The following is a 16698-nucleotide window of genomic DNA, read 5'->3' on the forward strand; positions in this document are numbered from 1 at the left end:
TCGGTTACAGACCTGCTGTGGGCAAACGGCTTCCACCGACGTCTGTGGTCTTTATTATGCAGGGGAACTGGATAATGTGCTTAAGTGGAATCCAGCAGTGCACGGGATAATGTGCTTAAATGGAGTCCTGCAGTAGTGGGTAATGTGTTTAAATGGAATCCACGGTGCCAAAAGGGGGCTTTACCTGTACTGCTGTGGTACTGGTCTGTCTATTGCCGTCTCACGAATGCAGATGTTGAAACTGATCATGAATCTCACGTACTCCAAAAGAGTATCGAGAAGTGTCTCCGTTCATACCTAGAATAAGAAGCAATAGTGGAGTATGTAGGAGAGAAGTCACCTTTCACAGCAGGTAAACCTGCAGCAATTGTAAATAAAATAATACTGCTGATGCCCTGAAATGAGAAAGGTAACTCAATACTATAAAAGAAGGAAAAAACCCCCCAAAACAACAAAACACCCCCCCCACACACACACACACACAAAACCTGCACAGAAAGTATTTTAAATACCACGAGATGTCACTGTAATGCAAGAAAATGACAAGTGGTGTGAGAAGCGGAGTATCTGCACTGAGGGGCTGGGAGCGAGCAGTGCTGAAGCAGATTTGTAAAACAGCTTTACTGAGAAACCTCCTAAAGACAAAACTTTGCATGAGGAACTTGGAACGTCAGAAGTTTTCCATGGAAACCGAATCCTGAATTGTACTTTACCCACATGAAGCAGAAATAATCCAAGCCAGTTTGAAGTCGATGCTTTCCCTGACCAGTCACATGAACAAACACAGAGGCTGAGCCTGTCCAGCCTTACTCGTTCTATAGCAAAAGAGAAGCGAGAAAGTCCAGAAGTGGATCACACACTTTCCTTCCTGCAATCTACACTGAGATTACTTCAGCATTACTTCCTCATTCTGTAACATTAGTCTGTTTTGTTTGGTTTAGCAGAAAGGAAGTCACAGAGAAGTTTCACTGAGTCACGCATTAAACAGACCAGAACCAACAGTGAAATTATTTGGCCACAGTAATTTCAGGCACATGTGAAAACATCAGAAAAAAGGGGACCAAAACTCTTTAGGGTAGAGTAGCACTCTTTGTAGGGACTCCTATTCACTACAGTAGCAGAAATATTTATCCTTATTACAGTTGATGGAAGACAATGTGCTGGCCAAGGTATTTTCAACCTTTGGCACAGCTGGTGTTTGTGAAGGGTCAAAAGTGTTGATACCAACAGTCTGAATATCAAGTGTCAGCTGAAATACTTGCAGATCTGACATCACAGGGAGAGAGAAGATGGCCAAGAAGTCAGTACTAATGTTACACTCCTGTAGCCAAATGAATAATCACTCAGACTTGCAGTTCTAAGTCTTTACCAGCTGTAAACACAACTGAGCACTGATGATACACTACATTAAGTGCTGTAGGTACTGACTGTAGATGCACATTACTGATTACAATTTGCAATTTAATTTTTTTCTTTGTAAAATAAATACAAATAAACTATGAATTTAAAACTAAATGTAAAAATGCCACCTATATTAAAAGCAACACCAACAACCTGTAAGACAAACCTCATAGTTGGATATTTGCAGAAAAAACCTATCATTTTCTTAAATAATCTTTCATTTTTGAACAATTTAATACAGACATGCCCATGTATTTAAGCTGATTTGCAATAATTAGCACTGATTAAAAAGTAACTGGTAATATATATTTTTAATTTTATAATTATAATTTATAATTATGTTCGCTAGTTACATGTCTACATTTTGCTTTAGGAGAAACCTGGCAACAGATAATTCCAATCTTCAACTCTATCAAGACTGACCCCAATGGAGCTGCATTTCACCTGGAGGATAAATCAGGCACTGCATAGGGACACTCTTAACATAGCACAGGTAGATAGATAGATTCTCATGAAACCTGTCAGGGGAAAGAACCTGGTTTGGGAGGAAAGGCTACAGCAAGGAGAACTGAAAGAAAAGAAATAGAACAAATAATAACACAGTTGTGAGGCCCCGAAATGAGTGTGTTAAGTACAGTCTAGCACAGATTTGGAAAGTGCAATTTGAGGAACAGCCCCTTCTTCTCTTCCATGAAGCTGTATTAGAATCAAGTGGCAGCAAGCCCCTTTTTCCAAAACTGGGTTTCAATCCTGCAGGTGCTGCAGGCACAGAATTGAGGAGAAAGGACAACAGATCCCATGTAGGAAGTGGCAGCCCGATCATCTTTGCAGATAGATACACTGATCACTGTATCTTTATCATGTGCTGTTCATTGTTTAGCAACTCAAACCCACCTTTACTTTCCAGAGTATGTTACTCTGCAAGTGACAACGCAACATTCAATTTCACCATGTGCTTTCTTAACACGACTATCATTGAACAGAAACAACAGAAAATTGTGAAAAGCTTTTATTTCAATCTTCTGTATTACAATAGCCATATTTTTATTATTGCTTGTACAACTGCTGGACTTTTTGCCCAGCATATGCGTTCACTGATATGCTGTGTAATGTACAAACCCCTTTTCTTTACATGGATTTCATATTTCTTTAAAAAACATGCTTGAAAGAATCTTGAAACTGTGGACTAGACTTTCATTTACTGTATGACAATAATAAATACATGTTTTAAAAGTGCATCATATGGTGATAATCCTTGTGAAGAATTCCCTTTTACAAAATCCTCATTATAAGGGAAGTGCTCAATTTGAACACAGTGCAAGCAGTCAAGTTGTCCTGAGAAGATCTAAACGTGGTGTCAGTTTACCTTCACGACAAGTGCATATTAGCATTAAATGGCTTAATCCCATTTTTGTCAACCAGAAGCCATTTGATCATCATTGAGTGTGGCAAGGAAACCTAAGTGCAAATATCAGCTCTGCTGTGACAGGTGCCAGCACTGGTGTGAAGGTTTAGCAGCTTAACCTGGAGATGGCTCTCAGCTCCACTGAGCCAGCAGTGCCAGAGAACTTCACTGGCAGGAACTGAACTGTCAGCCCTTCTCCAGCAGTGCAGACCAGCACAGAGAGCAAAAGGAAACTTGGAATAATGCTTCAGTATTTAGTATTCAAGACCTTGCACACAGCAATACCCTGAGAGGTTGTGGAAGGAAGACAACAGAAGCCCAACTCAGACTGCTGAAACATTTTTATCTTCACCTCTCTCACACTGTGCTACACCTGGCATGAACCTTTCTCCTGACAGCCTCAGCTTTATAAAATCTGACCTGGCCAAGGGAACACTGAGGTCTGACATTTGCTAGCACATGACAGTCCGTCCCAGAAGACAACATCCTTCTGGCACGAAAGCAAGTATTGCTCTGAGCTCCAGCACCCACTGTGAAATGGTCTCTGTAAGACAGGGCTTTTTATGGTGTGCTGTGTTTGCTGATGGAAGAACAACAGTAATGTGGAAGGGAAAAAGAGGGGAGAACAATGCTTGAAAATAGTGCCTTTTATTCAGCACAAGTACTTCTGTGCATGTGTGTGCATGTTCAGATAGGATTGAGCTTGCTGAGTACTCTGCAAAAGGTGCTCAGCAGCTCACAGAATCCTCATTCCTGACTTTGGCTCCTCTGAAAGCCAAAGACCAATAGAATGAGGCAGCTTCCTCATTTGAAAGGCCAGCTTTGCTAAATGGGCATCACAACAAAGAAGCAGCATTAACTTGCCAGAAAAATTAATTTCCTTGGGGTTTCTGCACTTCCAGAATTACACAGTGGACTTTTCAGACTAGTATATATACAAAATTAGCGATGAGTTGCTTACAACTGTGATTTTACAAACAACTTAAGATTTCGATAAATACGCATCAATCCAAAATAAGATGCCCAAGTAAGTGGCCTGACTTTCATAGCATAGTCCTAAAACACAGCTCTTCTAGTATCTCCAGCCAGCCAGCTCTCAAAGTCTATGCTACACATACAAAGCTAAACTTTCCATGCAGTAATGATTATGTATGGGAACGATTATGGACAAGCTTTCACTTAATAAATTTAAGCCTGTTGCAAATCTTAAACCACACTAAAACCACAGAATGAAAATAACAGAGCAAGAAGCACCAGAAGATGGTCTTACAGTTTTCCTGTGCTCTCCCTGCAGCACAAGGGATTCTGTTTACGGGTCTGTGGAAGTAGCAGTTTACCAAATTAAGTGCTTTCAAGTTCCTGCTTGTGTTACAAAGGCTGCAGTCTTGGGAGTTCAACTATTTTACAATGGCAAGCAGTTAAATAAAGAAGTCAAAGCTAGTTCTGCAGTAGTTCTGGAACATTGGGGAACAACTATGATTCAGGGTTCTGAAATGCTATTCCAAACCCCTGTACACTGCTCCCTCCACTATTTCCTCATATATATATATCATATCCATTTCTTGATCTGTAATTTTACCAGTAACACTGATAAAATCATGATAAAATCATGAGCATCCATGCTTTGATATCTTCAACTGCATTTGCAACACAGGTCCAAAATTGGTCTTGTTTCCCTTAGTAAAAGCAGGTGCACCAGGAAAAGACAAACCTACTTGGGCATCACTTGACCAAGGTGAGAATTTCCCCAGGCAGGTCTGCCTTATACACACACTTTGTAAAAATCACTCCTGCTGCAAGGAGAAGATAAGAAAAGGCACCTTTTGTTTTTTTCCCAAGGGAAACAGAGGGGCTGATGGCACATTTTCATGTATGTTTTGCTCATAGTAGCATTTAATTTTCGACTCAGATATTAATGGAAATATTTAACATGGTTACAGCCTTAATAACATGTACATAAATACAAATACTCCCTTACACTGTCTGTCATCCAAATTATGCATAAATGGAATAGTGCCCTGACCTGGCGAAGTAATATAAACAAAATTAGAAACAAAACCAGTAAAGCCACACTGTCCACTTAGAAAACAAACAGTAGAAAATGGTAAGAGAGATCGGTTAGAAACATTCTATGCAACCAAGAGTATTACTAGCAACAAGAAAACTGTTGTTTTGCTCTCTGGTGGCCTCACAGCATTCCTGGGAACCGTTCTGCAATGACTCATGCACTCAAAAAACCCACATGGCCTTTCTATGATTGTGTATCACTGCAGATTTTGGCCCTTTTAACTTTCCCAGAGGTTTAGAGCAGTTTGTACAGGTCACTGGCTGCTTCCCAGCCCTGGGACACTTGGCCTTGACACTTGGTTTGGCAGCTTTCAAAAAAAAGACTGTTGCCATAGGAGCAGAGAGGCATGGCACCGAGTGCCACCGAGACCACTGACAGCTGCTCAGCACCACTCCCTTTGTTCAGATGAAGTGGATCCAGCTCTCCTCACATTCCCTCGGCAGCTTCAGGGGGTGAGTCCAGCACCTGAGGGTGTAGTTCTTGCCCCTGTTGTTATCCCAGTACTCCTGGCCGTTGACTTGGTACCTTGCTGCAAACTGGACGAGAGTGCTCAGCTGAAGGAGGAAAGGAGGCACAGGAAGGAAGAAAGTGAACACATCGACCTGATGCTGCCCGTTTTTCTCTGGGATGCTGCAGTCCCAGCGAGCACACACCTCGTGGACGCTTTCCCACTGGTTGAAGGTGTAGCGCACGGACACCTGCTTCTCAAAAGCAACATTCCGAACGTGGATGGTGCCACTGAGCCCCAGATCTGAGCTGGTCACCCGTTCCAGACACACCTGCTGCTCCTGGAGTCGGGATGAGAAATCCAGACAATCTGCAGGCTGCTGGAAGTCAGGGACCAAGCATTGCATAGTAAACTCCAAGTTCAAGCTGCTGTACCAGAGGTCTGAGTTTATGGAGAGCCTGGAAAGGACATGCAAAGGGATGGATGGATCCTCCCCGGTCTGGAAGACTTTCACTTCAGTGAGCTCCAAGCCTAAAGCATCAGCAAACCTGACCCGGTTCCTGCGGCTCTGGCAGCCGGGCTCCTGACACTGCACTGCTGCTCTCCTCCTCTCGGGTGATGTCGGCAGGGACCTCGCTCGGCGGCGGATGATGGGCCGCAGGGCTGGGTCACAGCTGGAGGTGGTGCTGCTCGCATGATGATTTGCCTGGGGACTCTCCTTGGCTGGGGCACTGCTCCGAAAAGTCTTGCTGCCACTTGTATGGACTGCTGGGGGCTGCTGCTGTCCTCGTCCCACTGCTCCTTCAGCCCTTAACATGTTCTCGTAGAGATCTGAGAGGTAGCTGGGATTCCTCTGAGGACCACGCACTTCCATTCTTAACTGGTGACAAAAAATCTGCCTTAACACTCCAGGTAATGATGAGCACTGCCCCGCTGAAGCACTTAATTCGGGAATGGCAGCCACAGAAGATCTGAGGTTACTGCACTGGATGCAGCAGGGATCACCTGGAACAACGTCACCTTCGAACGAAGGGCAGAAGGCTGGCAGCTCTGACGGCAGCTGGCAGAGCGCCGGCAGTAAGGCGTTGTGCGGGAAGCTGAAGGCAGACTCAGTGGCCGAGGAACTCGAGATCGCTGTGCTGGCTGCTGGTCCCCAGGCTCAGGCTGGAAAGGGATTCAAGGCTATCACCGCTGATACTGGAGGAGCTCACACCCAGGCTGGAGAGCGACTGGAGGCTGTCGTGCTGGATGAAGGACTCCAGGCTGTCGGAGAGGTCGCTGGAGGCGCGGTGCGCGCCGAAGCACCGTGTGCCGGAGCCCCGGGCGAGAGGGGCCTGCAGGCTGTCCTCGCTGGCTCCGGGCGAGCCCGCGCTCCGGCGGCGGCAGCAGCAGCACGAGCAGGGGGGACACTCCAGGCTGTCACACTGGATGCTGGGCGAGTCGAGGCCGGGAAAGGCTTGGAGGCTGTCGGGCGGGAGAGAGCTGGGGCTGCTGCAGAGGCTGGAAGGCGGGCGAGGGCTGTCGGGCGCGGCCGCGGCGCCAGGCTCGGTGTCGTGGCTGGCGGGGGACGGATCCGCGTTCGGGGCCGCCACAGCGCCCATGGGCGGCGCAGCGCCCGTCCCCTGCAGCCCGGGCGCGGATCAGCCCCGGCTCCCCGGCCGGCACCGCGGCCGCTCTGCTCGGCACCCGGAGCGCAGGCGCTGGGCCCCTTCCCCCGCCCCGCCCGGCCCGGCCCGGCCCCCACGCTCTGCGCTCGGGCGGCGCTGCCGCTGCCGCTGGCCACGGACGAGGAGGAAGGGCAGGTACCAGGCCGGGGGCGAGGATCGCCGGGGAATGCGGGGCAGCCCCTGGGAGAAGGAGCGGCCCTTGCGGAGCGCGGTGATAGCGGCGGCGGGAGGGAGCGGAGCGGGCCCGGCTCGGCGGGCGCTGCGGGCACAGCTGCCATCGCTGCGGGCACCGTCTGCGCCTGCTGGCACTGCTGCCATCCGCCGCGGGCACAGCCTGCCACCATCCCGGGCGCTGCCACCACCCCGGGCGCTGCCACCATCCCGGGCGCTGCCACCATCCCGGGCGCTGGCCCCTCGCGGCCGCTGCTCTGCCCCGTCCGGGTGCGGCGCTCCGGGGCTCGGCTCTGCTGAGCGCGGCCGGGACAGGATGCGGGAAGGCGTTTGAGGGATAGGACGGGATCAAGTGTAAATAGATACGGACGTGAATATGACTGTAAACACATAAACATCACTGCAACAGAAGTAAAGGTGGGTCGGGAGAGCTGTTTGTCACCTGTCACATTTGCAGACCATTGTGAACCCCTGGAACCGTGCAATTCCCTGGTACGGGATTGCGGTTCCTCGGAAGTAAAAGAAAGCAGCGGATCTTGCTCGGAGTATTTTTAGTAGGAGCTGATGAGACATTTGTTTTGGAAAAAGAAACAAGTATCGGATACAAAATTTGCATATATGCATATCGGAAGAGCGCATTTTGTGACACAAAAAAGACAGCTCAGCTCGCAGAGCACGCAGGGGGTTGATCATCTGCTCTCCATAAATTGGGAGCAGGAACAGGCACCCCGTTGGGCTGTGACGCCCAGGCTTAGAACTGCGCAGGCTGCGCGATGGGGATGAGCACATGACACTGCACGGGAGCTCTGGGAGCACGGCCGTACCCTCAGGTATTTCCATGCATTGGCAATAGTAAATTGAACGATGCTGCTTCCCACTAAGCGAGTGCTGGGGAAGGGGACTGTTTTCCTGTGCAGTTTGGTAGCTGATTATGTTTATCTTACTGCTTTAAAAATAGAATCGCAGCGGGAGGATTTTGTTATCGCCAGCATCTCCGGGACGTGGGGATGTCTGCATTGGATACGCTGTGTCTTGCAAAGCCGAAAGACTGGAGCCGTTTGAAAATTATGTAACAGAAAAGGTGCAGATAGCCTTTGGAAAGAGGAATAATGGGACCAGGCATTCAGGAATATCCCTTATTACTGCACAGAGAGACACAGCTGAAGGAAAGCCACAGCCCCACCAATGAAAACCACAAAGGAATGGTAAAGTAAGGAAATTAATTTCTCTTTTCGTAGTTACTGGAATGTCAACACACTGCGCTTAGTTATGAAGTGCCTGGCTGTCCTGTTCCCACTGCCATCCTCTCCCCTGAGCCCAGGCACAGAAATGATTGTGCAGGATGATCGTGCAGGTCACAAGGTCACAGAGGTGACTGCAGCAATGCTGGAGGCACAGGACTTAGTTTCATTCTTTTATAAGCTCTTGAATTTGTGAAATCGTGTGTTTTTAAAAACAAAATCTGACTATACTGACATAAAAACTGAGAACAAGATGTACAGCCTGGCAATTTAACTGACCTGCAGTAATGCTAGATTAGACAGGAGGGTACAGTTTGATTATTTGTGTTCTGAAATGGTATTTTAAAGCTTTCCATTTGGAAATCAGTAATATTTCTTGTTTGTAGAGCAAACACTGTTCTTATTCATGCACAATATGCTGATTTATTTATTCTGTGTGCTTACACAGAAATGTAGCTGGTTTAATTAAGGCAGCATGTTTTAGTTCTAAGCTGCCCAGATCAGTAATTCCTTTTGCTTTCATATGAGCTTTTTCTCTTGATAATGTTTTCACAACCCCATTATAATATGAAATGGGGAATTTTCTTATGCCTTCATTGTGAAATAGTTTGTACTAATATCAGAAGAGACCTTATGCTCCCTGTTCACTTCTATTCCTTATCTTCAAAGGAACAATCCTTTAAATTTTGTTGATATTATGCAAATGGGAAAGAGAAGCAAGATTTGACTTGCAGTGACCTTCGTATTGTACTTCATAATTAATTGTGGTAAATTGCAATTGCAGCACCTACCAGGTACTAGAAAAATCAGTAGTTATATATCTAGTCTGTAATTTTTATTATCTCCAAAGGAGCTTTGGGATCCTCTGACAGAGGATTCAATAAAAGGGCTACATTCTATTTTTATGTTATCTGATAGAATTACTGGTTTTGCATTAATAATATTAAAAGTACAGCAGTGCATTTGTAGTATAAAAAGTAAAAAGTGGCCATGACATAGTTCTGGTGAACTTTAGGAATAACTGCAATCAACCCTTTTTTAAACTCAGTTTCACTCTAAGCTTTTATTGTACCTCCATTCTGACACTCATATATGCAGCTGTTTATATCTGATATTGTGTTCAATCCTTTGTGGTTACAGTAATGGAAAAAGCCATCCAAGCACCAAAGGACTAAATAAACCAATTTCTTATGCGAAATCTCCTCCTGGAAGATCAGGCAAAAATGTACCAAGTGCCATTGAAAAGGTAAACAATCCTCTTTTCTGACTTAAAAAGGCTACCTGCTCTAAGTCAGCTTCTCAATAACATCACAAACTTTCATATCCCTTCAGATTTCCCATGACACTCAAGATGGTCACCAACCAAGTGTTTTTAAGAAGGGAAGGAACCAGCTGGACAGCAGTAATCAGTCCAAAAGGTAATTTTATGTCATCTGTTTAATTTGTAGTCATTTCAAACTGGTATACAAAATGCTTGCAATGAAATTGTAGCTGCTGTGTTTTGCATTTGACTTCACTGACTCAGAGTTCAGCATTTTTGAGAACATCTAATTTAAGTTATCAAAATGGAAACTTTCTACCCTGCTTCAGTGAGTTCTCAGGCAAAACCATAATAAAAATAACACCAACAAAAAATCAGTAGTGGATGATGTTATCTCCATCAGCAATTATTGATCTTGCCTCATTACCAAGTTTCCGTGCCAGTTTTAGCTTCAGTCGTGGAGATCCCTGTCCTTGAAGGGGTGGCAAGACTTTTGTAAGCTGCTGTTCAAAGGCATTGGCCATTCTAACAGGATATGAACTTCCTTTTCCTTTAGGATCACAAGTGTCTGCAGTTCACTGCACAGTGCACAAGGACCAAAGAGGAGTCCCCCAGAAAGAAGGCAAAATGAATCCTTCCTGCACAGGAGTCCTCCAGAAAGAAGGCAAAATGAATCCTTCCTGCACAGGAGTCCTCCAGAAAGAAGGCAAAATGAATCCTTCCTGCACAGGAGTTCTCCAGAAAGAAGGCAAAATGAATCCTTCCTGCACAGGAGTTCTCCAGAAAGAAGGCAAAATGAATCATTCCTGCACAGGAGTTCTCCAGAAAGAAGGCAAAATGAATCCTTCCTGCACAGGAGTTCTCCAGAAAGAAGGCAAAATGAATCCTTCCTGCACAGGAGTCCCCCTGGCACAAAGGGCAGCACACAAGAAAACTACTGTAGGGCTAAAGATGTCCCAGTGCAGCATGTTTATTGCAGTAAAAAGGAACAGCTGGGAAAGAATCACGGAGAATACATCGCTGAAGCCAGTCCAGGCTCTTCGAAATGGCAAGAAGCATCTGTAGGTGAAATGTTTCTTGATTTTGAATCGGTACAGATTATTAAAGAAGATGCTGAAGATGATAGTGCCAGTGACCTCTCTGACTCAGAGAGGATTCCCATTCCCCCCTCTCCCTGCACGCCACCAGAACTCATCCTCAGAGCTGAAGAAATCGACCCGGTTTGTTTGGAACACATCCCTGAAATGGGATTTAAAGAATCCGAATATTACTACCCCGACTTCCTCCCACCCCCTTTCAACTCGTGGGACTTGAAGCAGCTGGCCGTGTTTGTGCACGTGGAAGGGAAAAGCGATTTTCGCCCCAGGCCCACGGGGTCCCTGGAGAGGTACATCGAGCGCCTGGTGCAGCTGGAGTGGCTGCAGATGCAGACGGTGCAGGGCGAGAAGGGCAGGGCCACCAAAGGTCGGCCCCAGACCGCCCCCGGTCCTGCCCGTGCCCTCAAGAGCCCCGGGAAAGGCAAAGCCTTGCTCAGCCCTGTGCCCCCCAGGCAGGCAGTGCCCCAGGAAGGTGTCAGCAGGCTGCCCAGGAGCTGTTTGGGGCACAGGGCAGAGCCGTGCTCTGAGGAGACTCGCCAGGTGCGTTCCCACCCGGGTCGCCTGAAGCTTCCTGAGAGAATGGGATGTGCAGCATCCTCTCAGAGGCAAGCTGCTGATGGAAGGAGTGAACTGAAGAAGAAACCAGCTGCAAAGCAGCAGCTTCTCGGTCTGCAGCCCCCCGAGAGCAGCTCTAAAATCCAAAGTGTTGGTAACATCAGACCCCCTAAGCAAACCCCAGCATTCCACGGTGCAGCTGCTCCCGTCAAAGGCTTAAAAACATACACGAGTACAAATCCAAAGAAAAATGGCAATGCCGGCAATTATGTTCCTCCTAAAAAACCAACAGCGGACAGGAAAATAAAAACAAATGGCACAAAGCAAACGCCACGTAAATTTCAGTGAGGGAAAACTCATTAGTGAATGTTGATGCTTCTTGACTGCTAGAAAGCATCTGGCCAGTGCAGAAGAATCTTTTCTTCATAGGAAGATCCTGAGAAAAATGTTCTTGGCACATGGTTCTGAGTCAGCACTGTTCATTTCTATAGATGTGACCTTGAGCCAGCAGGAAATGTTTTCCCTGAAGGCAAGTGTCTTCCATTGGTCTTTCCTCAAAAATATTTATGATGGCTCAATGAAGATAACAATAGCACAGTGTGAAGTTTAGAGAAGTGTAGAATGTCCTGTCTGCACCAGCTGAGGTCTGAGTGTTCCTTGTACTTACCCTGCTGGGTGTGAGGGAATAGGGTCCATGCTCTTTCTCCTTGCCCAGATGTGCTTTTGTAAGACAGGTTTGATTGTGGTGTTTTTATAAAACAATGGAGCCTGTTACCTATGCAAAGTCAACTCTAATTCTTCACAGAAGATGATGAATTGGATTTTTCTTTTGATGAAATAGATATTATTTTTTTGAGAAGAAGAAGAAGAATGGAGATAATGTTTTGAAATATTTTAATGCAGAAAGAATTCTTTTTAAGACAAAGTGTTAGGGACCAGACAGCTTCAATAATGACAGATCAAGAAAATGGAATGTGTATTTTTATACCCTGGAATCTTCACTGTGTTTACAGACTGCTTTCCTGGAAGTTCATTTTGTAGGCCTTGATGCTTTTTGTCATTTAGGGGAAATGACCAAATTTGAAATTGCACATGGATATATTTGAGTAATGCAAACTAAGGCTTTTAGCGGAGACTATATGGCCTGGCTTTCAGAACTGGTAGTCTCTCAAAACATAAAAAGACTCTTAGGGGAAGAATTTAAAAGGTGTTGTAAGTTGAAGTAAAGATATATTTTGATACAGAAGATTCCTATTTTTAGTCACCTAAGATGACTCTTATTTATCCTGTGGTCCAGTCTAGCTTGGCTTCTTAAGGTTTAGAGAGGTGAGATGGGGAAATGTCCTACAGAAATAAATTGTACAACCAGGATTGGGTCCTGTCCTTAGGCCTTCTGTCTTCTCTTGTGTCTGTGAAATACAAAGGAGAATACAAAGGACAGTTCAGAGAATATTCAAGTGTCACTTGGTCTGTTACAATTTCAAATCCATCACAGCAGCTGGGGACAGGATCTTGTTAAGATGAAATGCTAAAGAATGTTTTTTACTTTCACTTTCAAATCCTGGTCAGTGTATTTTCCTCCTCAGCCACCAGTCCCAATCTTCATGAGAAGTGAGCTGAGGTCTGATGGACCAGATTCTGCAAGTGGGTCCTTGACATTGTGACAGAAGATGAAAAAGTAGCAAACACTGAAGAGTACATTATGTATATAGCTCAATTGCACTTCTCTTGGTGAGCTCATCTTGGTTTTAAGATGCTTAGCTGTTTCTATCTTTCATTGTGCCTACCAGATCTTCAGCTTTGTAAAATTTCAAAGCATGAATTTATTTGTAGTTTGAAAAGTGAGAATATTAAGAAATGTAGTAATAAAGTAGAGTATTTTACAGTACATAAAAACATTGCTCAGGAATAGTCTAAGAAATATTTTTAGTGTTTTTTTCCTAAGTCTACTGGAGACCAAATGTGAAATTTTGAATCGGTAAAGGAAACGAATGTAATAGACAGTATTACATTTCCAGAATCGGCATTTGTAAAGTTACAGTTAATATGAATTGTAGTTGCATGTACATTCAGCTCTGTGCAATTCAAGTGAAACTTAATCTGAGATGCTCGAAGACCAGAGAAGTTGGCTGTGTCAGAGGTGTGGTGGCACTCAGGATGGGACTGAACACCAGCAGCTGCAGAGGACCAGCACATCCCAGTGTTGATGTTTCACCCTTTTGTTTTGGTCCAGCCTCATGTATTTCAGCTTTTAGAGATGAAAGGTTCCTGCCCCCAGTGCTAGTGTTTCACACTCTGGCCAAATCCTGCAAGCCTGCCGTAGCCAAGTTTTCCTGATTCACATGAATAGTAATGAAAAACTGGAGAGCTGCTTTGCCAGTGATCAGGATTTAATGCACTGTTCTAAATCACTGTTACAAGCACCGAACCTGAGGTGAGCAGGATCCGAGCAATAATCAGAATAGCAGTCTTTTAAAAACAAATTCTGTTAGATGCAGTAAATAATTTAGCATGTTGTTCTAGCATTGAATATTGCTGGATGCTCAATTTTCTAAATGGAAGCTTTCCTGGGTTGTAAGGAGGGCATGTAGATACAGGATCATTTTGCATGATCACTTCTTTAGGAATAAATAAACTCCACTTCAATCAGCTGTGACCAGAGCAAAGGTGATTTGCACTGGGGAAAGTATTTTGTCACAGAAGTGAGAAAGTTTTCATGTAGTGTTTTTCATTTTATGGACACCAGTCTGTCATTGGAGACTAAAAAGTGAAGCAGGTGCAGGTGGTGATGCCACTGGGCTCTGTGTGGGATCTGGCCAAGTGAGTTTGTCTCGCGTGATAATCACACCAGTCTAATTTCTGTCATTGGTTTGATACTTCTGACATGTTTATGTTTGTTCACACACAGAAACAGAAATTCTGTGTTTGCCTCAACAAGCAGCTCCTGGCCTGAGCAGACCTGCAGGGACTGGGTTTTATCCCATTTCCATTTTAACTTCACCATGTTCTGGGCCTACAGATGAAAAGAGCTCTTTTTATCTAGAGGACTGTGGTTTATATTTCTTTCATTTTGTATTGCTGGATGTTGTCTTTAGAAACACTTTTGAACAGAACACAAAAATTAATGCCATCGGACACATTCAGTTTAAAATTAATTACCCAAGATACTTCCACAGCACCGTGTTTGTGTGGCTATTAGCCTTTTTTTTTTTACAAGGTTTAGCAATATGATCATGTGGATGTAAGCCTAGCACTGGTGATGCTTCTTGAAGAAGAGGTTACTGTGATGTGAGATATTTAAACAGAGTGATTTATTTTTTTTGCTAGAGAATGTAGAGGTTTCGTGTTCTGCAGTATTACCTACAGAACAAATATGCTCAGGTTGTATTTTAAATAAACAGCCAGACTCTGCTTCAGTTAAATGAGTATAAACTTTGAACGACTCAGTTCTTTTCAGTGAAATGACCCTGTTAGAAGATGTGAAGAGACAGAATTTCACTCCAATATGTAGAAACTGTTTTCCTTAGTAATGCTAATGTATTTTTAGTGCATCATGTGAAGATATTTAAAGCAATACTGTTTTTTCTTCTCTTGCCATGTTCCTTTTTTCTCCATTGCTGGCATCTCCTACTGAGGGTGGTAATGTTTTCCCACCTTGTTTTCAGTTGGATACAGCAGGATAATGCTGCCGGGAGGGTTGTGCTGATTCCATCAGCCTAAACTGCCCTGCTTGACTCCAGACTCTGAGATCTGCCCTCATCCTGTCACTGTTCGTGTCTGTTCTGTGTTTCTCTCATTGTTCTTTGAGGTAACTTTTGTATTTGCTATTTAAAGGATCCTGTTAGAATTCTGAGAATTTTGACAGGTTTTTTTCAGCTGGTATGGGCTTTTTTTGGAGCTGATACTTTAAATTTCGACAGTATGAAATTGCCTAGAATGTACTATTTTTTGCCTTATTTTAAAGGTATTGAGCCTTTGTTGCTCCCATTGCATTAGTGGTTTTTCATCTGAAAAATAAACAGACCACACTGTAAGGACTGAACTGAGGATTTGCAGCCCAGCTTTTGATGTTGGTATTCATGTATTCTTATTTATTTGAATTTTTTGTGGATATTTTTGCTAGTAATTCCATGGGAAAGTGATCTTGTCATTCAAAGGTACCGTATATTTGCTACAATAAAAGTGAGATACCGCCCTGTTTGTTGCTGAGTTGTATTTTCTTCTCAAGATGGCACCACTGAATTTCCGTGGAGAAAATCCCAGTGTTGCAGTGTCGGGTGGAGGGGGTAGCTCAGCGCATCCCGGCTCCAGCTGGCCAAGGGAAGCCATAAAAAACCGGAATTTTCCTTCATCCTTGGGGAATTCCATCCGGGATCCGGCGTGCGGGAAAACCCGGACCGGATTTTGCCTGGGGTTCTGAATGGACTCGGTTGGAGGGAAATCCCAGACTGGATTCCTCCAGAACACAGGAATGAACTCGGTTGGAGTGAAAACCGGGACCGGATTTCTCCAGGAGTCTGGAATGGACTCGGTTGGAGGGAAAACCCGGACTAATTTTCTCCAGGAGTTTGGAATGGACTCGGTTGGAGGAAAAACCCGGACTGGATTTTACTCCAGAGTACAAAATGGATCAAAACCCGGACTGGATTTTTCCCGCAGTAGGGAATGGGTTAAACTTGGTTTCACACACAGTATGTTCATCCATTCAGCTGAGCTTAATCCAGAGGAAAATAAAGTGAGGGAGATTGAAATGTTTTATTTTCTCAAGCTGACAAATGCCTTTGTTTTGCTATTTCTGTAATATTTATTGTAAGCTTTACAGAGTTCCTTTGTGAGGTATCACACAACAATTTTACAGTCAGAATGTTCTTGCTATTTGAGGTTTTCCTGCTGCCCAAGCCGTCCTGTCCTGCCCTGCTATTTAACCTATTGCTGTTATTTGTGAGTTTTGGAAGATCCCTTCTGCCTTCCTGCCTACCTGAGTGTGGCCTATCTGACACAATCTATTGCTTTTCTTCTCACCTGAACAGGAGATGAGTTCTTCCATAATTCTTCCTTTCACAACTTCCAGAACATGAAATTATTTAAATGAGAATCGACCTTGTGCACAGTTAAGAGCAAATCCGGAGAATGGAAAATGCTGTGAGAAGTGTTTTCACAGAAGCCAGAACCTTCCCCTTGCTCTCTGCCACTGCTTCTTAATTTTTAATTTCCTGCTTCCTTGCTGTAGTTCTGTGTAAAACGTATTTTTCCCACCCTGTGTGGGACGTTCATCTCCAGATATACAAGTTCATCCTTGCTTGGTGGCCTTTGGGTGGAACAGGACATATCAGCTTTCAGATAAGCTTTGACAGACCTTGATTTCCTTTCCAAGTCTGAAATCA

At 44.6% G+C, this 16698-nt stretch overlaps 2 protein-coding genes across 3 annotated transcripts; one reads left to right on the forward strand and one right to left on the reverse strand.

Moving 5' to 3' along the window:
* Positions 1 to 2396: 2396 nt before the first annotated feature.
* On the reverse strand, positions 2397 to 6452 carry PPP1R3D (protein phosphatase 1 regulatory subunit 3D). The gene has a single exon (XM_066199013.1). The coding sequence runs from the start codon at positions 6194 to 6196 to the stop codon at positions 5276 to 5278; it is 921 nt and encodes a 306-aa protein (XP_066055110.1). The 5' UTR covers positions 6197 to 6452; the 3' UTR covers positions 2397 to 5275.
* A 610-nt stretch (positions 6453 to 7062) lies between these two features.
* FAM217B (family with sequence similarity 217 member B) lies at positions 7063 to 14736 on the forward strand. 2 transcript variants are annotated; one of them, XM_066199098.1, is made up of 5 exons: positions 7063 to 7124; positions 8119 to 8370; positions 9542 to 9647; positions 9734 to 9819; positions 10219 to 14736. In XM_066199098.1, exons 2-5 carry the CDS (start codon positions 8270 to 8272, stop codon positions 11660 to 11662), a joined length of 1737 nt encoding a protein of 578 aa, XP_066055195.1. In that variant the 5' UTR covers positions 7063 to 7124; positions 8119 to 8269; the 3' UTR covers positions 11663 to 14736. The 2 variants fall into 2 exon arrangements, with proteins under 2 accessions (XP_066055195.1, XP_066055196.1); XM_066199099.1 differs by lacking the exon at positions 7063 to 7124 and having other exon boundaries at positions 8259 to 8365.
* Positions 14737 to 16698: the final 1962 nt, after the last annotated feature.

Source organism: Chamaea fasciata, unplaced genomic scaffold, assembly GCF_029207755.1.
Source record: "Chamaea fasciata isolate MVZ Bird 193981 ecotype frontalis unplaced genomic scaffold, bChaFas1.0.hap1 SCAF_17, whole genome shotgun sequence".
Classification (NCBI taxonomy): Eukaryota; Metazoa; Chordata; class Aves; order Passeriformes; family Sylviidae; genus Chamaea; species Chamaea fasciata.